This window comes from Pogona vitticeps, chromosome 14 (genome assembly GCF_051106095.1).
Source record: "Pogona vitticeps strain Pit_001003342236 chromosome 14, PviZW2.1, whole genome shotgun sequence".
Lineage (NCBI taxonomy): Eukaryota > Metazoa > Chordata > Lepidosauria > Squamata > Agamidae > Pogona > Pogona vitticeps.
Window position 1 is genome coordinate 3,173,313 of NC_135796.1, and position 26,306 is coordinate 3,199,618.

General features: G+C 48.9%; 1 protein-coding gene across 2 annotated transcripts in view; it reads right to left on the minus strand.

Moving 5' to 3' along the window:
- The window catches only part of AP1B1 (adaptor related protein complex 1 subunit beta 1), a 60,478-nt gene that overhangs the window by 23,956 nt on the left and 10,216 nt on the right, over positions 1–26,306 (minus strand). For both annotated transcript variants that reach the window (XM_078381595.1, XM_078381594.1), the window contains exons 2-12: positions 25,303–25,367; positions 18,208–18,313; positions 14,713–14,848; positions 14,128–14,373; positions 11,292–11,482; positions 10,213–10,434; positions 9,131–9,251; positions 8,103–8,198; positions 6,645–6,760; positions 4,651–4,816; positions 3,523–3,621 (exon numbers count right to left, since the gene is read on the minus strand). In XM_078381595.1, the coding sequence (XP_078237721.1) occupies positions 3,523–3,621; positions 4,651–4,816; positions 6,645–6,760; positions 8,103–8,198; positions 9,131–9,251; positions 10,213–10,434; positions 11,292–11,482; positions 14,128–14,373; positions 14,713–14,848; positions 18,208–18,313; positions 25,303–25,339 (1,536 nt within the window). In that variant the 5' untranslated portion in view covers positions 25,340–25,367. The remainder of the gene's footprint in view (positions 1–3,522; positions 3,622–4,650; positions 4,817–6,644; positions 6,761–8,102; positions 8,199–9,130; positions 9,252–10,212; positions 10,435–11,291; positions 11,483–14,127; positions 14,374–14,712; positions 14,849–18,207; positions 18,314–25,302; positions 25,368–26,306) is intronic.

Genomic DNA, 26,306 nt, shown 5'->3' on the forward strand with positions numbered 1-26,306 from the left:
GGCAAAGGTGGATTATCTGAGGGGTGCTCCCAGTACTGCTTTATGATATCCATAATAGCGGGTACAAAAGTCAGACTAGGAGGGGGAGCCCTCTCCTGATTGATGTCTCCAAATATGAGATCTTCGGTAGCGGCAGAAGGCTGATCCAAGTCGAGCTTTAAGGTCTTGGCTAAACGCAAGAGCATTTGGGAATAAGAGGAGAAATCCTCAGAGGGGGAGGAGGCATTGGCATCTCCAATGTCGGAGCCAACTGGTTCCCCTTCTGGAAGTGGGTTCCCATCTGGTTGTGGAGGGGCTTCCTGCTCTGAGTTAGAAGAAAGGACCGAAGAGGCTTCGTCCGGGTCGGACGAAAAAACGTCTCTCCTTCTCTTACGTGGAGGTTTGTCAACCTCATCCGTAGGTTTCGACGTCGAAGCCGGTGGTATGGGCGCAGGTTGATCCAATGGAAGGACGGACAAAGACTGTATTGGTCGGTGGTCGACCGGTAGATCGGCGGCGCGGCGTCGATGTCGACGTCGACGTCGAGGTGGCGAAGAGTCTGATGACGACGCGATGTAGACATACTTGGTTCTGTGTCTCCGTCGTCGGTCTGAGGATGACGACGTCGAGCTAGTTGAGGCGGAGCGATGTCGGTGTCGACGGTGTTTCGGTCGCCGTGGAGAAGGGGAGTCAGAAACACTAGACGTGCGCCTACGGCGCCGATGCTTGCGTCGACGTCGATGCGCATCAGAGCGAGCCTTCTTAGTGGCACGCCTCCCTCGCGCCGACGCCGAAGACGAAGAGGAGGACGAGTCGTGCTTCCTCTTGCGGGTTCGCTTTCCACGCGGCGACTTCGACCTCGAACGGGAGGTGGAGAGATGCTTGGTCTTTGCAGGGCGTTTGCCACGGGGCGACCTCGACCTCGAGGGAGACGTCGAAAGGTGCTTGGCCTTTGCCGGGCGTTTGCCGCGGGGCGATCTCGACCTCGAGGGAGACGTCGAGAGATGTTTGGTCTTGGCCGGACGCTTGCCACGGGGCGATCTCGACCTCGAAGGAGATGTCGAGGTCGACGGAGCCGGAAACTCGAGCCCACGATTCTGTGGGCTGTGCGGAGCCGAAGTCAGACCAGCGGTGACTCCAACCAGCTGGCTCGGTGTGGGAGACACGATGCCCGAAGGCATCACCGGCTCGACTTGTCGAGGAGGCAGAGATGGAGCTGTCTCCGACAAGTATGCACCTTCCCTCGACGAGTCCTCCAGTATAGGAGATGGGACGGACTCGGAGACTGACGGAAGCTGGGCAGAACCCTCCTTATGTTTAACAGAGGATTTAGACTTGCCCTGCTTCATAGCCTTAGTAGGTGCAGCATCAGCCTTTGCATTACCGGCAGACTTCTTGGATGCGGGTACTTTAGAATGTTTACCCGTCTTGGAAGAACCCTGCTGAGGCGAGGAGTCTGTTCCCTGCCGAGGGGTAGCCGCAGGAGAGACCATCTCAGATTCTGAGGGTGCAGTGGCAGAAAGAGTTGACTCCCAGAGGTGGTAGTTGAGTCGCTTCTGCCTAGCCTTTAGTGCCGCTTTAGTGAAATCCCTACAGTGCTTGCAGGACGTGGTCAGATGTCTAGCCCCAAGACAAAAAAGGCACTTCTCATGCGGGTCCTGATGGGGAATCTTGCGCGAACAGAGCACACACCGTTTAAACGGCCCAGACGGCATAAGCCGCGAAATAAGGGGACCGTTGCGGAGGGAAAAAAAGGCGGGAACAATAACGGACGGGAACAGCGGGAAAAAGCCAAGTGGAAAGTCCAAAATCCAGACCGCGTCGGGGGGCAGGAGAAAGACACAATCCGAAAGCCTATCCAAGTCTAAAAACCGTAGAAATGTATCCAAAATGTAGTAAACGAACGGAGCTCGTGAGAGAGGTTCCGAATCACCAGGCGGAGAAATGGAACTGAGGCTGGAGTGGGCTGGAGCATGCGCAATGGGGGCAGCGTTACGTCTGTTACTTTCTCTTTCAGAGCTCGAGAATATTCCGAGGACTCCGACGCAGGCGCCGGATTAACCCGTTTGTGTGCATTCACAGAAGACCACGATGAAGAACTGGCCGTTCAGCGCAACACCTGCCCCAAACTGTGGGAAGGCACAGAATCCAGCATTCTGATCAGAATTCAGTATCGAAGCAAATGTTAAAAGCCAAGTATGCTGCTTATATACCGTCCCAGCGTGCTTAAAGCTCCCTCTGGGCAGTATACAATTTAATTCTGCAGGTGTCAAATTGTCGTTGTCCCCAGCAAACGGGGTCCTCGATTTATCGACCTTAGAAGGACGGAAGGCTGAATGAACCTCAAGCTGGCCACCTGGGATTGAACCCAGGTCACAAGCAGAGTTTGGACTGCAGTACTGAAGTTTAACCAGGGTGCCGAAAGGCACGAGGAAACAATCTCAAGATTCTAGCCTTTTTCTGCTGTACACCCCACCCACCCAAGAAACCTCTGAGATTCTACTGAGATTCTTAGGTTCATCTAAGAACCTCGGTAGACTCTCAGAGGAAGCCTTCCTGTGATGAGGATGGACTTTTAGCCATAACAGCTGTTTGGTCCGCTCGCCTGTGCATGGAGACTAGAGACAGACAGATTGGTTTGAGAAAGGGAAGGAATCACCCCCTTCCCTGCCCGAGCAACCATCCCTCTTGCTCTGGAAAGCCCCCGACAAGCAAGCCCAAGGTCAATTAAAACAACGTGTTTTCCTATGACCCATATGGTCAATTGTTTGGTTTGCTGCCTTCTTATATCTTAGTATGTATTTTTGGGTTTGTTTTTTCTTGCTTAATGTTTTCTTGCTTGTTGTTATTATTGAATTTTAGTTCATGCTGCTGATGCTCCCATTGTAAGCTGCCGAGAGTAGTGGCCTGGCCACTATGTGGGGTGGGGAGAGAGAGAGAGGGAGGGAGGGAGGGAGGAAGGAAGGAAGGAAGATGGGCTCTTCCAGATCATCCTTCAGCTTAAAACCATCTCACACTTTTGAGTACTTGGGCACTAGGGGTTACTGTAGCATCAAGGTGGGAGTGCTGGATCCAAACAGAAGCAGGGGGAGAAAGAAGAAGCAGATCCGTAGCCCTGCCGCATCTCAGGTTCAGTGAAAGACCTCACATCAGCTCCTCCAACTCCCTGCCTACCTTGCAGGGCTGCTGAGAGAAAAGATACAGGCCCTCTTGCAACCTATATTGCTCTGAGCTCCTCTGGGAATGGGATGAGGTTTTTAGAAGAGAGTCAATGGTTCATCTAGCAAGAATTAGCGCTCGCCTGCTTGTAAAAGCTTAAAAGGCTCTAATTCACTCTAGGGATTTAGATTTTAGTTTTTTCCTCCATCACGAACCTCAGTGTGAATGACTTTGGTAGAGTCTACTTCACAGAGCTCTTGGGAGGATAAGGCAGGAGGGGAGAAAGAGATGCAAACCCCCACCCAGTTTGCTGGAAGGAGGGGAGAAGAAACAAAAAAAAAAAGGGGGGGATAACCATAATAATTGCAATGACGCCTCATCCACCTGAGTAGCCAAGCTGAGGACTTGTTGCACCAGTTCCTGGGTCTCGGTGGGTTTCTTCAAGAAGAGCTTCACGATGGCCGTCAGGAGCTGCAGCTGCACCTGCAACCCAGGGCAGAAAAGACCGGAGGTTACGGGGACCCTTAGCTCATGGCCGTAACGCACAATTCTCGGGTGACGCAAGAGAAGCCGAACTGGGAGGAGAGAGAAGCCAGCCAATGTCCACCCTGCTAGACAAAGTGATGTGAGGGTCTGGAGGTGCCTTACACACTGGGAGACTCTGCCAGAGGGTGCGATGCCTCCTTGCACATGAGGTCTTCCCTTCTCAAAAGCACACAGTGAGCCTGCAATCTGCCACAAATGGACTTCACACCACAGTCCAATTTTGCCCTTACCGATAAAAAAAAAAAAACAGGGTTCCCTTAGAACCAAATTTTGCTTTCCCCCAAAGATACGAAGGGAAGTGCCTCTGAAAAATCTTTCTTTACTACATGCAAGTCAAAACATGGTGAGCTGGATCTCAATCCGGGCACCAGAAAGTTCTCTGGAAATGATTTGCAGTTCAGGATTTCCAGATAACAAGCTCCGTGGGTGGTGAGTAAACTTGTTATTTCTGGTGAATCATGTTTCCCGCATGGCGAAAACCCTAGCACACTTTCCTACTTCGGACGCGATAAAGACGGCTTGTGCTACCAAGTGGAAACCAAGGAACTGAGTAACTCCTGCTCGTGTTAAGTTCCGCTCCTCTGGCAGGCAGGATTTAAATCTGACGACATTTCTGCCTCTTGCAACTCCCTGGCAGGACGGGGCCGACAGCCCCCCTCAAGCGGGTTGGCAAGAGAAGACCACGAGAGGAGAGGTGCTATTGGAGAGTGCTCTGCAGCACCCCTCCCCCCAAATGCTTCCTAGAATGACCAGGAAAAGGAGCAACACAATGGTTGGCTTTGGGCCAAGACTGTGTCTTCGCCCCCTTCATCATCTGCGCTTGAAAAAAGTTCTTTTTCTTTGTAACTAGAAGCCCCCCAGCCAGCACGACCACTCCGCTCTGGGTCCAAAGAACAGAGCTTTCCAAGGTTTGGGGTCTTTGCTGCCTAACCCCTAGTCCCCCTCCACTCCCACCCCCTCGGCCACCTGGGTGCTTTCATCGTGGAACCCTTCCAGGAAGCTCTCCAGCAGCTCGTCCGCGTTGTCGATCCGCTCTGCGTATTCTCCCACGATCCAGATCATGGCCGCCCTGGCCTCGGGCTCATCGAGGGAATCCAGGTTCTCACACAAGGTGGCGATCACGCTCTCGTACCTGAGCACGGAGGGCAAGGGAGAGAAAGACAGTAAGGTGGGGAGACAAACCGCTCACAAGCCGGCCACCCTCCCAAAAAGGAAGGGATCTCCAAAGGCCATCTGGCAGGGGAAGGGGGACCAGGAGACAAGGATCTAGTGGTCTCATGGGATCCCAGGGGCATCGGGTGGAGGCCACGGTGAGAGATACAGGGAGCTGGACTAGAGGCACCCTCGGCCTGATCCAGCACAGGGCTCTTTGGATGGTTTTACGAAAGCTAAGATGTGTTCTTGGGTGCATTGGGACGCAAATGTTTCTAAAAGGGATGCCAGATCTCGGATCCCTCGACCCTGGAGGCCACCTATGGCGATCAAGGCTAATAGCGGTCATAAGCTGTAACTTTCATCAGTGTTTATGAGAAGATCCCTCCTCACGGCAACTTTGAAACACAACAATATACATGAGAATTTAGCAATTATATAAATATAATAGCCAGTGCATTTTCTTATGTATAGAGCAGACGAAGTTACAGGATGGGACAGGGCCATTGTTTAAAAGCTTAAGAGATCACGTGTTTGGCGAGGAGGACAATCAAACAATAAATGTAGACCTCTGACTTTCCTGAAATATATCACTCAAAATGCCCAAAGCATTGCTTTCCTGCTTTTGAAAGGAATCCGGAAACATTGGTTCAAATACACGAGGTCTGAAAATTCTCCCGTCAAGATATATGCATTTAGCTTCACCACTCAGCAGAACGGTCGAACGCTGTGCTGTCCTAATGATGCACTCAATTTTTTTTTTAACTCAAATTTCTAGGTTCGAGAATTCATTCATTCTCAGTGTCCCACTTTTGTAAGAGGCTCTGGATGGGGTATCTCAGGGTTCTACAGAGAAAACCAAAGTAGAGGCCCCCCTAAGCCTGACACTTTTTAACAATCCAGCAAAGAGAAGTCTCTACTACTGTGAGGGACAGGATTTTTTTGGAGAATAAATCCCATAAATCTCCACTCTTCAAGTTCTACAGTGGGGTCTCGACTTACGAACGGCTCGACATACGAACGTTTCGACTTACGAACCGCTCTCATAGGAATATATGGACTCGACTTACAAACTTAGATTCGAGTTATGAACTCTTTTTTTCCTTTTTTAAAAAGCTAAGTCATCTTAGGTTAAAAGGAAAAAAGAAAAAAATATCCCCCTCTAGTGGCAGAAGGCGGAATAGCAGCTTCCCATTAGTTTCTATGGACGGAAAAGAGCAGATACGGATCAAATGGTTTTCAATGCATTCCTATGGGAAATGCAGATTCGACTTAAGAACTTTTCGACCTGAGAACTGCCTTCCAATACAGATTAAGTTCTTAAGTCGAGACCCCACTGTACTTGACAAACCACTACAGAGACTTAAATTTGGCTCACCTTGGAGAAAGGCCTAAAGTAGGAGGGTTTGAGGCAGGGCTAGGCCTAGCTCTGCCCAAGCTTCCTGTTCCTGTTCTGGTGCTATAGCTGGGGCAGAACTTCCTGTCTGCGCAGGAAGTTTGGACAGAGCTAGGCCTAGCTAGGTCTTAAAGCATTTCTCCCAAGTGAACTGCATTTAGGTTCTCTGTCAGCTATAGCTCCCACAAGGGATAATTGTGGGATTTGTAATTTTTTTAAAAAAATCCTTAATTGCTGTTATCATTGCAGTGTCGTGAAAACACTGGTGGGAGGGGGCGGCAAGCAGAATCTGAGAGAGTAGCAGCTTGTTTAGAGCCCTGTGTGAGTTCAAAAAGAAGATTTAAACTGGGGGCTTCCCAGTTCACGTGCTGGAAAAAGCGAAGACAGCCACTCAGCAAACCCATTTCCGTACTTGTTGGGGTATTTGCGGAAAATGTCCTTGATGACAACAATGGCTTCCTGCACCACGTAGTTGACCTTGGTCTGGATGAGGTCGAGCAGAGTGCTCACGCAGCGCTCTGCGGATTGCTGGGAGAAAGGAAAAGAGGGGAGGAAAGCCGTTAGAAATCACGAGAGAGGCGCTAGGTTCAGCCAAGGGTCTTATGGACACGGCGGATGCTCGCTAAACGGAGGAGATAAAGAGCATCGGGACTCTCTCGACAGGAGAGGGAGGATCAGCCCTAGGAGGAATTTTCTGGCTGCCTCACCTGAGGCGGAAAGCACAGGAGAGTCGGAAACAGCCTTTGGCACAAGAGAGAAAACCAGCGGTTGAGGGCTGCCAGCAATACCCTTCAGCCGCAAGATATTTTCTGGGCTGCTCCTTCAAAACCTGACTCCTGCCAACAGAGTCACCGATTTCCTATATAGCTCTGCTGGAAAGGCAGTCGAAGAAGACTGCTTTTTAAGGTCTCCGCCCCCAACAGCCCTCCCATTTCCTCTCCAGCAGAGAACACATAACGGCCACTCCTGCAAATGTCCTGGATCTGCAATTTACCATTTCAGTGGGTCACAGCCTGCCTTCCCCTGCACTGCTGAGTACAGCAAAAAAAAAAAAAAAAAAAAAAAAAAAAAATCAATTTCCTAAACCTGGAAAAGGAATTCCAGCCTCTTCCAGATGTTGTTGTTCTTGTTTTCAGCATTTTCAAAAGAAAAAGTGGACTTATAAACCGTCCCATAGTGCTTAAAGCACTCTCTGGGTGGTTTACCATTTAATTATGCAGGGCTACACATTTCCACCCCCCTGCAGGTTGGATACTCAATTTACCAACTTCGGAAGGATGGAAGGCTGAGTGAACCTCAAGTCACCTACCTAGGGTTGAACCCCAGGTTGTGAGCAGGGGAAGGGAAGGGTAAACCACTGATCTACCTGGAAAACCCTGAAAAAGGATTACCATAAATCACAACTGACTTGATGGCGCACGATTATTATTATTTTTAGAAGGAAATTAACTAACAATTTGCTGCTCGTTCAAGAATTTTTATGTTAGGGCTGGCCTGATGTATCAACAGATCACTAATCAGTTTAAAAGCAGAATCCTGGGTTTCAAACTGGATTCATTCTTGTCTCCTCTATTAATATTATTGTTTTTAAGTTGATGATGCAGAGGAATTGAACCTGGGTGTTTCTGTTAGCAAGGCGTGAAGGAAATAACATGCTCTCCCTGAGATAATGTCAAACTGTCCAAACAAGTGTTAGGAAAGGGTCCAAGAAAAACCAGCTGTGTTCTCAGTGCGCAAACGCTGTGCCAAAAAAGACCATAGATCTGCCTGTTTTTGTCTGAGAGCTGGCCAGCGTTCTTGGGGAAAACCCCAAGTTCATTTTGGACTGCATATACATTCAGACATGCCTTCCACCCCAGAGGAGACTCACCTCCACCTTAATGGCACACCGTCCGATGGCTCGGACCGCCTTTCGAACGAAGTCAACATCCACTTCGGTTGCATATTCCTTTAACTCTGCAAGCACCTGTGTTAAGGATCATCAAGGGGGCAGGGGCAGAAAAGGAGTAGACAGGTCTGCGTTTAGTACACCTATGGGGCCCAGCTGTCTTTCTCTCCCATACTGGGATCCAGTGGGGAACACCAGTCGAAACTGGAATGGGGGGGAACCAAGGCTGCTTGAACATAAGAAGAAAGCTTTAGCGAGTTCATGGAGAGGGGCTGGACTCGATGATCCATAGGGTCCCTTCCAGCTCTGCAGTTCTACGATGATGGCATGGGAGGAGGATTTCTATGACATGTCACCTTTTCTCTGCAACCCACATTTGAACCCATAAGCAAGTTCAAACATGTTTATGAGTAATCTGGCCTTTCTCACCAGATTACTTCATAAACACGTTCAAAACCTACCCATGAGCTAAAACATTTTTTTTTTTGCAGCTAAAACATAGGTTGCAAAAAAAAAAAAATGACACGTCATAGAAATCCTTCCCTTGAAATGGTGAATGTTCACAGCAATAGGAAGAAAAACTTCCAAGACCTTCACAGGGCCCAAAAGGCTGCCAAACAGCCCAGTGAGGAGATGGGACACTCAGAAGCCACAGGAAAGTTGTGGGTTGGGGGGGGTGTTGAGGGATGGAAAGGTAAGCAGGGAGGGAGGGAGATAGTGCAATGGCCCATTGGGAAGACAGGGGTGGCTGGACCCCTGAGACAAAGCACCCCCCTTAGGAGTCAAGAATGGGCTGCCCCATCGTGCTGCAAAGCCCACTGTTGTATTACCCCAGCTGATGCCCTCTGGACTGCAGCTCCCAGCATCCCCAGCCAACATGGCAAATGGGAGCTGTAGTTCAGAATCTGTCGCAAGCACGAGGCTAAGGGAGGGTCCTCTGGAGGGGGCAGGGAGGGGGTGGCCCGCAGGAGGAAAAGGAAGAGGGAGAGGTTTGTCCGGAAATGGCCTGCCTGCGCAATGTTGGCTTGGGAGGCCAGGCGGATCATGATGTCTAGCTTCTCCAGTTTGACGTAGATCGGGTCGTTGTACTTGACAAAGAAGACTTTCATCTCATGCTTGAGGATTTCGGGCCTGGAGCCAGAAAAGATAAAAAGAAGATTTTTAAGCCAGAGGGGAGAGCCCAGATAAGAGGAAGCGTTTGTGAGTTAAGTTGCTTTACTCTCCCACGATCTGCAGCTAGCCTGCTTGGCTAACAGTAGGGGACAGAAGGAGAGCCAAACTAAACTCAAATTCACGGTGTATCCTATAGGGTGTCTTTCGTGGTTTGCACTAGAGGAGGAGGAGCTAAATGAGGCTTGACCGTCATTCCCATCAGCATTAGTCAGCCAAGCTGATGGTGAAGAACGATGGGAGACCCTCAGAGGGTCTCACGGTGTTTTTCTCACCAACATTACCCACACTGTAATTTATTTATTTATTAGATTTATACCCTGCACCATCTGGCAACCAGGCCACTCTTGGCGGCTAACAACAATATAAACAGCCATATTAAAACACGATGAAAAATAAAATAAGACATAGCCAATAGGATAAATTAAAACAGAGGGCAATAAAGGGGGTTAAATGGGTGATGGACAGGATGGCAAAAAGGATGGTAAAAAGGGAGGCCAAGATCTTAATGCTCAGGGAAAGCAAAGTCTTCAATGCATGTTTGAACCCCTCCAGCAAGGGTGCCAGGTGGATCTCCATGGGCAGGTTGTTCCAAAGACGGGGGGCAACCGCTGAGAGGGCATGGTTCCTTCCAGATATAAATATACAGAGGAAATTGCTATTCATCTCCAGAGGATAATGCAAATGACACATGTGCTGCTTCTTCTAATGTGCCTTTACAATCATACCTTTTTGCTCTATGAGGGAGCACTTCTTCTAGCAACAGACTGACTCCATGTGCCTGTGCCCTTGGGGTGTCATTTCTGTATTACTGCATTTTAAAATGCCACACAGGGGCACTTTTGAATGAGTCTGTACCATAGCTGCAATCTGATTATCTACTTCCCAGCTGCCCCCCCCTTACCTTCAAGCAAGGAATTACCTTTTCTGCACAATGAGGTTAATGTTTCGGAGGGCCACGTATTGCAACTCAGGCTCTGCAGACAAGAGGGTGACCAGCGGTGGGGCCAGTTTCTTCAGCAAAGTGCCGTAATAATCCAACTCCTTGGAAAGCATCTCCATGAACTTCATCAACACCTTCACGGCCGAAAGGACTACAGCAGAGTTGGCGTGAGAAAGCCGAGGGGTCACCCGCTCACAGATGCTGGCCGGGGGAGGAGGGAGGAAGGAAGGAAGGAAGGAAGGAAGAGAAGTGTGAACAACAACTCTGGAAGGCAGGAGAGACAAACAGGGCTCCATGAGACCACCAGAGTTTGGGCTACCCCATGTCCCAAGCCCATCACCTTAACCACTGCACCAGTTCTTATCGTAAAACCCACAATGGGAACAAGGTCCAGCAATGAAACTTGGAACACAAATGGTCTAGAACAGCTTTTTTTCAAAGTGAAGAATGCAACAGCTAATTCAAAAATGGCTTTCAGAATGTCTACTATTCAGTGATATACTTTGTCCTACTAAGCGGCAAGGAATTGAGGACTTTGATACAAGCAACGATTTAAAAAAAAAAGTAGAAACATTTGACATCGGGATTGAGATGCCACGGATTTCTCGGCTCAAATCAGACCAAGGAATCGTAAACATGTGAAATGCAGGAAAAGTAGAGTAAGTTGGTCACGTAAAATAAGAAATGAATGGCACAGGAAATCACAGCTGATCATACAAGGTAAAAATCACACCGGGATGAGAAAAACTTTGGGGGCCAACTTGGATGTAACACAGCCAAAGTCAAGCCCAGATGCTTACGCAGTCCCCAGCAGACAAGGAAGAGGAAGGAAGAAAAGGGAGAGGATGAAGGCGACAGAGACCAAGAGGATTTTATCCTGGCCTGCAACTGACTTGGTCTAGCGCTCTGCTGGTCAATGGCCACAGGGAAGCTTGTAAGAGAAGCAGGATTTAAAACTCGGGGGGGGGGGAAGCATACAGCAGGACCTCTGAGAGAGGAGCAGGTGCCTCACGGGACAGCACCAGGTTAAAGCAAGGGTCTCACGTTGTGGGACCCACCTCTGGGCTTCCCGGTCGTCCTTGGGCATGTAGTTGGCCAGGCAGTCCAGAATGAAGATCTGTCCCCACTCCGTGCACTCGTTCAGGGCCGTCAGCAGCTTGTTGATCGACTGCGGGTTCAGATCGAGCAAGTTGCTGCTGGGGTGAGATTCGGCGATTTCCGAGAGGGCGGCGACGGCGTTCGCAACCACCTGTTGGGGAAAGAACAGGAGAATGTTGAGGGAAAGAAGCAACGGATTCCTTTACTCATTAATTCCTCTGCCGCCTGCCTCATGAATTTAGAAAGGTTGACTTTGGGGGCAAGAGCGTTCAGAATCTCTCAGCCTGGGAGGCTCGTAGCTTTACTGGCTGGGGATTAGGCAGCAGGAAAAGAGGAAGACCAAACACAAGATGGAAGGACTCAATAAAGGAAGCCACAGGCTTGAGTCCAGAAGTGCTGAGCTGGACGTTTTGGAGATTACTCGTTCATTAATCGGAGGAGACTTGACAGCAAGTAACATAATAATAATAATAATAATAATAATAATAATAATAATAATAATAATAATAATAATAATAATAATAATAATAATAATAATAATAATAATAATAAAAAAGAAACTTTTCATAACTCTACACTGAACCTAGAATGAATGGGCTGAAACATGACAGCATCCAAGTTCTCATTGAGAAGATGAATGTGATGTACATCAAATCCGTCCTTCAACTCCCCAAACATTTCAGTTGTAGGCAATGCAGAGATTTTGGAGGCATTTTTGGGACTTTTTAATGTGCTGTCTCAACCGGAACGTTTTAAAAATACATTGGGCATCTCAGTCTATTCTGGATTTGCAAACAGAGTCACCGCTTTTGACTCGCCCCTCTGCAATATATTGGTAGTTCCAAAACAGATACAGGTGTCACTTTGCTGAGTGGGGAAAAGCCAACCCTCAAGACTGCATTGGACTGCAACTCCCATCAGCCACAACCAGTTTAGTGAATGGTGAAGGATAATGGGAGCTGCAGCCCAGAAACATCTGGAGGGCTCCTCATTGCACCCTCCGTGCAACAGATTATGGTTGCAATCCTGAGAAAAGTCACGAGAGAGTAAATTTAACTGAATCTGAAAGGGGTTCACGCTTTGGACAAAGGCAGTGAAATGCCAAAGTAGGATAACCTTCTGTGAGGGAGAGCCAATACCGTGTCTGCATTCATGATCTCTTTTAAAAAATGATCAGAAGCCCGTGACCTCCGGCTGAGGAAGTCCCTCCCAGCTTTTTGAGCTTCTGTCACAGGTCACTTCCTCTGCCCTCCCATCTCCACTTTCCCTGGTTTGTTCCCAAAGTAGCATCACTCCAACAGCCAAGTTGAAGGTCACCATGGCCGGCTGCTTAGAAGCAGCACCGAATGTGGATTTGCAAATCCTGCTCAAAGCTAACTATGTTTTAGACTCTGTGTGACTGCTCAACTCAACCTACTGGTTTAAATAAAGCCAGGCCAAACAAAAGGGAATAAAAGCAATAATAAAGACTGGAGAAAGAAAGGAGAAACAAATCTTGGTTAGCTCTAAAAGGGGAGATGGGAGGAGTATGTAGCTAACCAGGTAATCCTCCTTTCCAGCTTCTTGTGATTGAGAGATTTTGCATCTGCACTCGTTTATGTTGATCAGGCTACTCGTATCTCTCCGCTCAGTGGTTCCCAACCTTGGGTAATCAGGGTGCTCATGAACTGCAACTCCCAAAAACTCCAGCCACCACAGCTAGTGGTGAAGGTTTCTGGGAGCTGCAGTCCAGGAACATCTGGGGAGTCAAGGCTGGGCAATCACACATGAAATGCACTTAATGCAGAGGCTCTTTACTTGTCTCAGACCTACACGGAAACCTTCTGAGTACAAAGCAGGTGCTCTACTCACAATCTTCTACCTTCCTTTAAGGGCAGAGCCATAAGGCAAACTGATTTGCTGAAAAGGGCCTCTCCAATCAAGTGCTTTTATATACCACTGTTTTTAAGTTAACATTTTATTTAGACTGATTTGCAGGAAAAAGTTGATCGCTCCCTGATTTAACACGCCTTGAATGCAGAAGGTGAAAAGGGAGCCGAGCGCAGAGGGAAGCCACTACTCAATTGCACACGACCGTTGGTATTTCGTAGGTGCAATTTTGCTACAAACGCTGCTCATGGTGTGATTAATGGGGATTCAGAACGACAGCTCCCTCCGATAAGAGATAAACACCAGATGCTGAGTTGCTCCAAGCAGGAACATTTCTACTCCTGCCCTCAGAAGGAGGACAACCGGGGTCAGTGTGTGAGTGCGTGCGTGGATATGCATGCATCGGTCTAGCTGAAAAGCACACAAATACACTTCTGACCAGCAGTGACACAAATGGAAAACCTTCATCCTCATCACAATCCTGCTGGGCTTCTTAACTGGCCCTCAAGATTAGAGACACTTCCTAAGAGCAAAGAGGTCTCAGGCTGCCTGGCTCGGCCAGAGGACGGGACCACTGGCCAAAAAGGCCTACCACGCATGGAGGAAGCAAAGGCGTCGCCTTTAACACTCAGATCCCAGTAGGGGAAAGGGACGAGCCATTCTTTCTCTCTGCCCTTTTAGGGAAACAGTTCTAATCTACAGCCTGTCACAGAAGCTGATTTGGCCTGGAGAAAATAAAGACGGATAGCGTTCAGGGGAGGGGGGTCTGCACCCCTCCCCGTTCTCCGGCCAGCGTGGCATCACTCATGATGTTGAAGGATTCTGGGAGCTGTAGTCCCACCCACCCACCCAAATAACACGCCCCATGTCCCTGGAGGAAACAGCCTGGATTCAAGGACTGTCTCGAGAGGAGAAGACGCCAGTCACCATGGGGTTGGAGTCTGAGATGAGGTCCTTCAAGGTGTCCAGGAACCCTTGGTCTTCCACCAGCTGCGCGTTGATGTCGTGGAGTTTCGCCACGCAGACGGCGGCCGTTTTTCGTACGTAAGGATCCTCGTCCTTCAGGCACTTCCTCAGCGGCTCACAGAGGTACTCCGTTATCTTATCCACTCGGATGCAGCCCATCGTGCGCACTGCCAGGGCCCGGATGAGGGGGTTTGGGTCTTCACAGTCCTGCAGGAGATGACAAGCAGGCAGATAAGGGGTTTTGAGAGAGTATCCTTATGGAGCACTTAGGTAGGTAAGGAAAGGAAAGGAAAGGGAAGGGAAGGGAAGGGAAGGGAAGGGAAAGGAAAGGAAAGGAAACAGACTGTTCTTATGGTTTTCTTCTGCACTGTTTCAACTGTTACTATTTCATACTTAGGTTTTCGTTTCGCTCAAAGAACATTATCCGGCAGGGGAGTTGAGGCCCTCCGATTTAATCTTTGAGTTGAAAGCCTTGCACTTGGCTTTATGCACGGTGTCTGGTGACACCAGCTCAAAGATGGCACCCACACCACCATGCGGACCCACCTTGACGAACGTATTGACGGCCATGATGGCCATATCTGGCTGGCTCTTGGCATAGTTCATCAGATACAGGTAAACCAGCTTCTTCAGCTCCAGGTTGTCTGTCTGCATGCAGTTCACGACATCTGGGAAGAGCGCACTGGAAGGCGAAAAGATAAGGAGTCAGGATCCCTGACTGGAAGTGATGCTGCTCTGGACCACCGGCAGCACTAGAGAGCAGCAACCAAAGACCGGGGAATTTATTCTTGGGGGGGGGGGGGGGTTGCAACACCCTGAATTCTCCAGCGGGCCAGGCTAACTAGGGGATTCAGGGCACTGTAGTCAACCACAGACTTTTCTCAAGCCATGGCAATCTATGCGTTACAGGTTACCGAAACTGATTTAACCGTGCCTGCACAAGAACAGAAGGAGCATCAGAGGGACAAGAGAGAAAAGTGTCGGCCAACTTTGCCAAAAAGAGGGAACTATAGTTCTGGGATGCAGAAAATATGACATTCTTTATTTCAAGTTACAACAGCCGATGATTTTCGGCGTATCAGACTTCTTCAAAGGCATGTTTATTAAACTCTAATGAGCTCTTTCTCTGTTTATTCAGTCTGTAACTAACCGCATTAAACCAATCAGAAAGCCGACATACTGGAACGCATTTGGGCATTCAGATTTTCTACATCCTGGGAGACCACAGTTCTCTCTTTTTGACCTAAGATTTCAGTGTATATATCAGTTCCTTTAGTTATTTTGTAGGTCAGCTTTGGCAAAAATACACACATCTATAAAAGAGGTTGCACAGCTAGGCAAGCTCTGTGCATGTATGACAGATAATTACGAGTGTGGTGGTCATCATCATCATCAATTTAAAACAGCAGAGTTGGAAGGGACCCAATGGATCACCGAGGCCAGCTGCTGTCAAGGAGGCACCGTGGGGGGTGGGGGTGGGAATCAAACTCACAACCGAGACCTCAACCACCGAGCTATAAAGCAAATTGTTCCTGCACCCCAGGCAGGTCCTGAGTTATCTTTCCATTTATACTTTTCCACGGTTAGAGGAAGAATTCCTTACTTCACTAGACTGGCTTGGCCATACCAGCCCCTTTAGGTAACACATCCAACAAAGATTATTTATCCAGCTAGGAAACGACATTTCCATCTTGGCCATGGAGGATGAGAAGACTCACCCCACTCTAGGGCTAGCAGGAGAATTCAGGATACAGTACTACCTTGGCTAGCAAAAAAAAAAAAAAAAAAAAAAAAAAAAAAAAAAAACAAAGCCCTGCCTCCCACAAAATGGCCTAAAAGAAGAAAAAGGAGAATACACCATCTAAGATCTCAGCCCAAAACTCGTGCTCCCAACTAGGGCTCCCAAGTTAAATGGAGTTCTGATTTTTTTAATTAAAAAATTGAGCTGTCAGGTGGACTTGGAAGAGAGCAAAGAAAATACTCTTCAAAAAGCTCAAGGCATCCTCGTGCTTCCATGCCCTAAAGCCAAGTATTTGTCCCAAGTAATGCAGACCCTCTGAAACAATGGGATCGACAGATGTAATTGCCACTCAGTGGGTCTGCTCCAGCTGAGACTTGCAACTGGATTTCGGCTGGTGAGGGGGAAGCCTTGGGCCCGTGGAATACAATGTAAAGAGTCCCAGAGGGAGAAAAGAGAACGGGGCCGTGAGCACCTGGAGAGGCCAAGAGAGAAGGTGCTTAAAATCTAAAGGATACGGTGAAGCGCTAGAAAAACAGTCCATAAATGTTGGTTCTTCTTGAGCCTGAAAGGCAATGCAGCCTCAGACGCTCTGTTGCTTCAGAGCCAAAGGGTGGAAACTGCAAGGAAGTGAATTTCAGCTAAACCCTGGAAAAAACCTTCTAGCAGAAAAAGCTGCTCAACTTGAGAAGAGGAAGCTTTGGACAAAACTGGGCTCTCCCCTGCTGGAGGTTAAGAAAAAGCCCAATGGCCATCAGTTGGGGGTGCAGTGACTGCATCTTTCATTGCAGATCTGGCCTTGAGCAGGGCATGGATTAGAGAAATCTCCTCCAAGTCTACGCTGGGCCAACACTTCAAAAGGGTAACTCAGCCCGTCCTCCAGTTAAGGTTTCTATTTCACAACCTGTCCAGTTCCCCTCCCCCCCGGGAGAAGACAAATCTTCTTCCGCTTCCTACGGAAAGTACACTCAGCTTGTGCCAGCAGCCCCCACTTCCTGGAGGTCAAGATTTCTGCTGCTTTCCTTAATCCAAAGTGGAGAGATCTGGCCTCCAGCCTAAGCTGCCTTCTCCTCTCATTAAAAGGAAGCCAGCCTGACGGCTCGTGACGGCTTGACACAAGAGGGGCGAGGTCTTTGCAGAACATCCAGGAGTGCAGTCCTGCGGTCCTGGCAGAAGAATAAGGGCTGCTTGAACGTTCTGTTGTTAGTGGGACTTTCCCCGCCACCCGCTCTGACATGAAGCCAGTAAGGACTGAAGAGGTGGCTGGGAGACACTAGCCCTTCCATGGTGGGAGACACAGCCTTACGCCTTAGAAGGCAGCCGACTGGGGAAGACAGCTGTGAGTCTTTAAGGTGGGGACACAGCAGATTAAGGTACAGATAATCTGGCTAGATAGCTCAGTGAGTTAGATATCTGATTGCAGAGCCAACGGTTGGGAGTTCGATTTCCCACCCTACCTCCCGGGAGAAGAGCCAGCCTGGGTGGCCTTGGGCCAGCTGCAAAATAGTCCCAGGGGCCCTTAAAAGAAGAGAATGGGAACCCACGTCTGAGTATTTGCCACCCAGAAAGGCCTGAAAAAGGTCATCATAAATTAGAATTGATGGCACATGATTATGTTATTAATAGATACCAGAACTATGAACCGTAATAAATTCAGGGTAGATCTCCAGTTTAGAGAGTAGGCTGGGAAAGTTAAATGTACACTACAACTCCCAGAATTCTGGGAGGTATAGTTCCAAAGAGAAACTTCCCCAGGATCTGGTGAAAGAGGGGGGGAACTTGCCTCTCGAATACTAGCTGCTATGAACCATCAGCTGTGCAGAAGAACCCTTTCAGGTCCTCACCTTGAGAAACCTACTTTGGGGTGTGTGTGTGGGGGGGGGTGTTGTTTTGTACTCTTTCATTATTCAGATGCCCCTATCCAGAAACACAAGTCCTACAGCCGGTAGGCAGCCTTCTGTTTCTAGAGTGAGACTCTCAGAATTCTGCCTGGGGAACTCTTGAAGCTTTTTGCAATCGAAAATATGAAAGAGTACACCTCCTAGTAGTTGCACCTTAGTTACTTCAAGAAGGGAATTGATTACAATCAATTGGTTGTTTGTAACCGGTTGTTTCCAAGCCCAGCTGAGACCTCCAAGGGCTACCCCCCAGAAAAAGAAAAAAAAAAAAGCAACAGCAAGCGACATGACCAAAGTTGGGCCTGGAAAATGCAGCTTCCGGGAGGAAGCAGGAACCTGAATTCGGACATTCCCTTTCAACAAGGGCCGATGGACACACACACACACACCCCGAGGGCAACGTACCTGACGTCCTTGCCCACCGTCATGGAGGCGATCACCTTCTTCACGGCCTCTTTCTTCTTCTCTTTCTTGTCACTGTTGAGCTCCGCCTTCAGTTCAAATATCTCCCCTGGCAAGGAAAAAGCAGGAGATCAGGGGACTGCAAACCCCCCCCCCCCAACCTTCCCCGGTTAATTCCTGCCCTTGCTCCGCCACCCTACAAAGACCAGCGGCCAAAAGGAATCCCAGAAGGATCCTGGCCAAGGATCTCTGGGATGTAAAGTCCCGAGAAGTAACTTCAAGCAAACTCTGGGGGAGTTTCTCCAGTCAAGGTTAGAATGTCGGAGCCTGGCTGCTCCGGGTTTTAAAGCACCTGCATTGAGAAACAGGACTCAACCAGAGATAAGCAGCCAACCCAGTAATTAACAAAAAGGTCTTCCCTTGTCAGGATAGGGCTCCTGGTCAGGGCACACTGAGCGGGCCACTGCAGTGTTCGTTAACTCAGACCTCAGATAATTCTTAAAAATCAGTTCCAATTTATCAGAAATCTTTCATGGATTTGAAGTTGTTAATTCTGCACATGATATGCCAACAGTGCATTATTATTTTTTTTGGAGACACGATTAACATTCTACATCATTTTAATTCATTATCTGGGAAGGATCACTAGAGGCCCGGCCATTTTAAGTGCTTCTCCAAGATTCCTTTAAAATTTAAGATTGACCATCAACAACATCTTAATTTATTGATTCTACAAATTAAATATTTTAATTATTAGCAGTTTAATTTTCCTCACTGCATTAGGGCTAAAGCATTTGGTTGTTGTCCTTAAATATATTAAAGTGGATTCATGTCGCATGCCACAGACCCACTTGAAGCTTGACCCCTTTTTCTTCCAGACACGCAAACCAATTTTTCCTCCCGGTTCAGTGTGATCATAATGTCTGAGCTTCCAGGCTGGTGTTTTGTTTTGTTTTTTTAAAAGAAGGACAGAGAGTTTTGAGGAGCCTAATAATCCTCAAACTCCCTCAGGGAAGCAAGCGTGTTTTATCCGCATCTTCTTAAAATCCTCAGACAAATGGCATGCTCTCCAAAGCAGCTCTTAATCCAATCTGGCAACACCACATGCACAAGATTATCTCAAGATCTGCAGGAAGAGCATGCTCTCTCTCTCTCTCTCTCTCTCTGTGTGTGTGTGTGTGTGTGTGTACACACACAGGAACAGAACTGCAAGTATGACTCTAAGTTAGGTCACATGCAAAAAAAAAAAAAAAAAACCCTGTTCCTCCCCATCTCCCCCTGATCTCTGTAAGAAAAAAAATCCCCACCACTATCACAAAGCATGCCTTTCAGAGGCCTCTGGAAAAACCTGCATTGCTGAGATACTGTTAAGTCTTTAGTACCAAACTAAAAGTCCCTAGGGGGAAAAAGAGAGGTTACTTACCTGTAACTCTGGTTCTTCAAGGGGTCATCTGTGAATTCACACAACTGGGTTATAGTGCGCCTGCGCAGAGACTCTCAGAAACATGTAGAGCTTTTACACATGTTGTTGGGACCTCCCTCCCCGTCACGCCTGCACCGCCCATGGCACCGAGCGCCTCCGTTCCGTAGAACAGCCCGCCACTGCCCAGCATGCAACAGGCATACGTGACGGACCGAGGGAAGGGCGGGCGGGAAGTGTGAATTCACAGATGACCGCTCGAAGAACCCGAGTTACAGGTTAAGTAACCGCACTTTCTTCTCTGTGGTCTTCTCTGAATGCACGCAATGGGGTGACTAGCAAGCTGACTTACCAGGAGGCAGGAAGTCGCGACAAAACGGAGGGAAGAACAGCGTGACCAAAGGAGGCGTCAGCCTTGGCACAGACGTCTAGCCGGTCCTGGGTGGCAAAGGTGGAGGGCGTCGCTCAGGTGGCCAGCTGTGCAAACATTAGCCAAGTCCACTCCTCTTAGGAATGCCGCGGAGGTTGCCATGGCTCTGGTGGAGTGTGTCCATATGGTATGAGTTCATGGGCAAGGCCATATGCCAGGTGAATAGAAGAGACAATCCATTTGGAAATTGTTTGAGAAGTAACTGGAGAACCTCTAGAACATCCGTATCAACTGAAGAATAGCCTCTTAGACTTCCAAAACGAAGCAGAACAGGAGACATAAAACGGCAAGGGACGCCTGACATCCAAAGAATGCAAGCATCGTTCTAGGTTGGTAGTCGGCGAAGGGAAGAACGTAGGTAAAACGACGGGTTGTCGTAAGTGAAAGTCAGACACCACCTTTGGAAGGAATGTGAGGTCAGAGTATAGTGTGGCCTTGTCAAGGATGGCGCTGTAGAAAGGGTGGGTCAACGCAAAGAGCAGAGAGCTCACTGGCCCCACGGGGCCGAGGTGATAGCAACAAGAAAGGTGGTCTTCAAGATTAAGAGTCCTTCTGGCGTGGTCGCCAGTGGTTCAAATGGGAGACTCATTAGGCGAGTAAACACTAGCTGGAGCGACCATTGAGGAGTCGGTGGTCTGCACGGAGGGTGAATGTTCCTCAGGCCACGCAGAAATTGTCTTGAGTGTGGGATGCCTGAGCACATGATGCAGAGTTAGAACGGATAGCCAAAGGGTCTTGGATGGTCTGCCTGAGCAGAGACTGCAAACATTTTGTAAAGACCCGTGGCGTGGTTGGCAAACTGAACGGGAGGTCTTTGACTATATCTTTCCTTGGAAAGCAATCCTGAGGAATCTGCGGCGATCCGGACAAATGTTTATATGAAAGTTAGTGTCCTTTAAATCTACGACCATGAATCAATTGCCGTGTTGAAGTAGTTCAATAAGTACTGTCCAAGGTGACCATACAAAAATGCTGTGGGGTGATGGAAGAATCGAGATGGTGGAGATCTAAGACAGGTCGTCGTCTGCCACCCTTTTTAAGGACCACAAAGTATCGGGAGTAGAATCCCAGAACAAATGTCTGGACTGAGCAGGGGTCTCCAAGCTTTTCAGTATCAGGGTCACCCACATTTTACACATTTTTGAGCGCCAAAGGAAGGAAGGGGGACCCAAGCAATACCCCAGCCCCACTGTCTTTGCAAAGACAGCGAGTGTGGGGGATCACTTGGGTCCCCCTTCCCTCCTCTTCCTATGCCTGGGCCGGATGAAAAGGCAAGGCGGTCCGAATGTGGCCCGCGGGCTGTAGTTTGGAGACTCCTGGACTACAGAGATGGCATCCTTTTGCAGTAGGGAACACCTCTCCTCCTCCAGGGCGGGAGAAGGGGTGGTGGTTTTGAAGAATCCAGTTGGGGAGAGGCAGTCGAACTCTACTGCGTAGCCAACAGTGATAATGGGGAGGGACCCAGGCGTCTGAAATGATGTGTTGCCATGCATGGAGAAAGGTGCTAGGCGGGTGGTAAGTTTCTGATAGTGGACGGGGGGGAGGAAGGGCTAGGGAAGGGATGTCGAGGTTTGGGGAGTCAAATATTATGTCTTCTCCTCCTCCTCTCAGATCTACGGGCAGACTGACGTGAGCGGTGCCTCTCAGTTTGCTCGTGAACGGAGAAAGAAGGTTCGGTGGGTGCTTGCTGTCGCTGGCGATGAGGTTGAGTGTTATAAAGCCTTTCCATTCTTTCCTGCTTCTCACGGTCGTCTAGAAGAATTTCCTCTGTCTTTTTTTCATCAAAAAGATTGAGACCATCAAAGGGCAGATCTTCGATTGTAGACTGTGCTTTCTCCGATATGCCAGCACTTCGTAGCCACGAGTGGCGACGCAGGGTTATAGCTGTAGCCAGCTGTCTGGATGCAGCATCCACCACATGCTGCACTGCAATTTTCTCCTGACTAGCGAGGGTCATGGCCTCCTGGTGAAGGGAGAGGCCTTCAGAACGCTGATCTTCCGGAGCAGCCTGGAGAATCGGTAATACTTTGTTCCAAAGATGGCGATGGTAGTCTCCCATCGCAGCTGTATAATTAGCTACCTGAAGGATGAAGACGGCAAGACAATAAACCTTACGAGCTATGATATCCAACTTCCTCCCTTCGTAATCGTCGGGGCTGGTGTGGGAGCGATTCTCAATAGCAATCGGAACAAAAAGGCCAGCAGGAGGATGTTTAGCAAGAAATTTGGTATCGGCACCACGGATTTTATAAAGTTTTCTGGCCTCCCAAGGCATCAGAGAAACAGAGGATGGCTTCTTCCATGATTCCTTAATAAGTTCGAGAAGAGAAGAGCAGAAACCTAGAAGAACCGATGGGGTCTTTGGTGGAAAAAGATCCCCAAATATCAAATCGACCACCACTGGCGGCTGCTCAACCTCAAGGTCCAAGGCCTTGGCCATACGAAGGATAAGTTTCTGGTAAGGTGACAAGTCCTCTGAAGGAGACGGAGGACGATCTTCCACGATACCAGAGTTTGGTATTGGAATGTTAGGTGGAGAATCTCCCTTGGTTTCGTTGTCGGAGTCATCGGTATCAGTATCAGAACAGAGTGGAGGTTGATCTGATGGAGAAGGTTCTCGCTGAGTCGATACCAATGGACCATCAGAAGGACCCTCGGGAGGTAAAATGTGACGTTCATCTTTTGCTTCGTTAGGCTTATGCAGGGCTGATTGTGTCGGGGCCTGGCTGGAGTCAGTATTGAGCGGATCTGGAGGTGGTCCTTGGTATTTCGTGGAGACCTTCAGGGAGGAGGACTGGACTGGAGATAGAGTCGATCGGGTCCGGGATGGCCGGCTCGATTCCGGAGTCGCATGGCGTGGTCGCTTGGCTGTCAATTGGCAAGTACCCTGATCGGATGGAAGGGGTCTCTTCCGATCTTGGGATGGCACTGATGCTGGTGGAAGTGTGTCCGATTCATCTCCTGAAGACTGGTACAGAGGGTCCTCAACCGGTGTCCGGTGTCGAGGAGGAGATGGTGATGTGGATGAGTCCGAACAGTAAGCATAGGCGTAATGGTGAGGATGGTACCAAGGGACTGGTCCGTACGGCCATAGGCCATAACAGAACTGAGGTCCAGGCCCATAATAGGGCGGATGATCATAAAGCTGGACCTTTTTAAAGCGGCGATGGTGATAAGGCGGTTCTTGAGCCATAGGCATGGGATAAGGAGCACGAGGTCGGTGTCCGTCGGTATCGCCGTGATCAATATGGTGAGCCTTATGGGTCCTCTTCCGAGGAGGATCTTCCCGTATCGGGTCAGAGACCGACGCCGAGGTATGTCCTGAAATGGAGCCAACATTGTGATCAAAGGCTCACCTGTGCCGAAAATATAACAGCAGTGACCTCAGCCGAGGTATTCCCCCCCCCCCCGTCAGGAGACTAACTGAACCGTGGGGAGGGCGCGTGACCAGACAAAGGGAGAGGAACATCCTCATCCCCAGACAACAGACTGAGACTATCTTTATTTTCTTTTTCTTACAGAATGCATGGGGCTCTGTAGCCAAGGTGCTGCTGCAGCCACGGCGCAAAAAAAGGAACGGAGGTCCCTTTGCGCCATGGGCGGGGCAGGCGCCGTGGGAGGGAGGTCCTAACGGACACATGTCAAAGCTCTGGAAGTTTCTGAAAGTCTCTGCGCAGGCGCGCTAAAAGCCAATTGTGCGCATTCACAGAGACCATGAAAAAGAACAATTCCCCCCCCCAAAGGGATGGGGTGGGTGGATGGGTTCCAAGTCATTGGGGGGGGGACCCAATTTGAGTCCCCGTTGAGTCCCAGGTGGCACTGAAGTCCGACCTGAGAGCGTCTCCTGCAGCTCAAGCCCCGTATCCCTGAGAATTTGCACCGTACAGCCCATTTCTCTTTCCTGGGATGTTTCCTATCTTGAAGGGGGCAGGAACAGAGTGTGTTGTTCAAATCGAAGGGTGGCCCCATTTAGGCTTTGCTGACAAAAGTGGGTTTTCGGAGCGGGAGAGGAATTCTTTTAGGAGTCAGAGGAATTAGGTTCAGGGAAGTTCTGCAGACTTCCAAAGTCCAGGAAAAACAAAATCATGCCCAGAAGCTGTCGGCTCTCCTGGTCCGAGGCGAGAATTTCCAAGGTAAAACCTTAGGAACCACACCAGGTTATGAGGAGATTGATGGGGGTATCCCAGAAACAGCCAAATCTTAGTCTTAGTCATTCCGCCTTCTCCACCCCAGATGTCCCCGGGATGTTTTTACAGCATCAGGACTGTTAACCAGAGAGGGCCAGCCTAGTCCCTACTAAACAAGCAAGACTACTAAGGCGGGCAAGCTGCCTCCTAAGTGCCTCTTCACCACTAAAAGACATGGGCCTTTTTAAAATGCAAATTACATCAGCTGCTGAGAGAGGAGGAGACTGATCATTAACGAAACAAAACCAAACCTATCTTTATATCTACTATTAGATGTAAGGGCTGGGTGCCTGGCTATTAAGACCACCTTAAGATCTGTGTACCCAAATGGAAGGCAGAAACACAGGAATTATAAGCATGCCACTCCACTCTAAAATACCTTCCGTAGTTCAGCAAAAGGAAAACAAATAAATTGTTGATATACTGATTTTCAATTGCACTGCTTGGGATGACATGGCTGATGATTTTTTTTCTAGAGCAGGAGTGGGCAAAGTATGGCCCCCTATTCCAAATGTAGCCTTCGGAACCCACACGCTCCTTCAAAATGTGCATTTTTTTAAAAATCAAAAGTTCCTTTGTGTCCTTTCAGGGCATAGGAGTCAATTTTGCCTTTTTACTCACGCACTGAACCCAAGAGATTTCTATACTCATCAACATGTGTTGCTATTTTTTAAAAAAATTAGTGTCCACTAGAGGGCATGAGGGGGCTCTTTCAATTAAAAAGTATTTTTAAAAGAAAAATGTTTTAGGGGTAATTGGATGCTAGATGCAGGGGTGAGCCTGCAGAGTCCTTGGGCCTCTGGAAGTTGCCCCACCCTTACATTAGAAGGAAATCCTCCACACAGAAAGCTAGTAAGTCAGGGAGAGAGCTAGCCTAAGATACCTCTCCCTGACATGCTAGTTTGCTATGCAAAGGGAGCATTCACGAGCACATGATTTCCACCAACGACAACTTCATCCTCTTACCGACTGTTTGCACAAACTAAGTCTCAAAGACATAGCTTGACACAAACCCCTTCCACAACCCGGAGGAACAGAAGCCACCCCGTGAGCAGTGTTACCTTTCTTAGTGGTGGTGAAGTACTTTGAATCTGACATCTTGGTTTCTGGGCTTGGTGCGCTGGCACTAAAAGAGAATGGAAAACTGTAAGCAGCAGGCGAGGAAAGCAAGCAAGCAAGCAATTCAGTTGACAGGCCAGTCTTATCTGTACATTTCAGCAATACTTTTTCAAGGTATTCTCTTAATCCTCTCCCACCAGAACCTTGGAAGGAACTGCCGACTGCTGGCCTTGACAAGGCAGGGGCGGGCGGGATGGGCACCTCCCACAAGTAACAACTGGAGAGCAATGGTAGTGAGGAAAGAAAAGGGGAAGGAAGTAAAGCAAAGCATGCTGCATAGATAACCACCCCACAGTGCTTCAAGCACTCTCTGGGTGGTTTACAATTTAAGTATGCAGGCTACACATCCACACACACACCCGGCAGGTTGGATACTCAATTTACCAACTTCGGAAGGATGGAAGGCTGAGTGAACCTCAAGCCAGCTACCTGGGATTGAACCCCGGGTTGTGAGCAGAGTTTTGGTTGCAGGACTGCAGTTTAACCACTGCGCCATGAGGAAAGACCAGGTTGGACCTACAGCCCTCTCTCCAGGGTGTGGGGAGGTAACTCCTCCAGCCCCCGAAAAAAAACCCAACCACGGCATGTAGTAGCAATAAACCCAGCAGGAAAGCAGAGGGAGACACACATACCACCACATCACACTCACAGGGCATGGAAAGACATGGTGAACTCGTTCAGCCATGAGAGACACCGCAAGGCAGCCTTAGGTAGCCTTAAAACAAGAATATGGGGAGCTCTGCCCGAGGCCCACAGCTACTAAAGAAGCTGCTCGGTATCAAATTCACTGCCCTAATCTGTGACATTTTTGTTCAAGTAGCACTCCACTGTTTCTCAGAGATTCCGGGTGACGTTTAGCCGCGTCGAACAGTTTAAGAATTGATGGATCACTCAAGCCTACGGCGTGAGCTTTCAAAGATGGCCCCATTTGACACAAATACGTGCT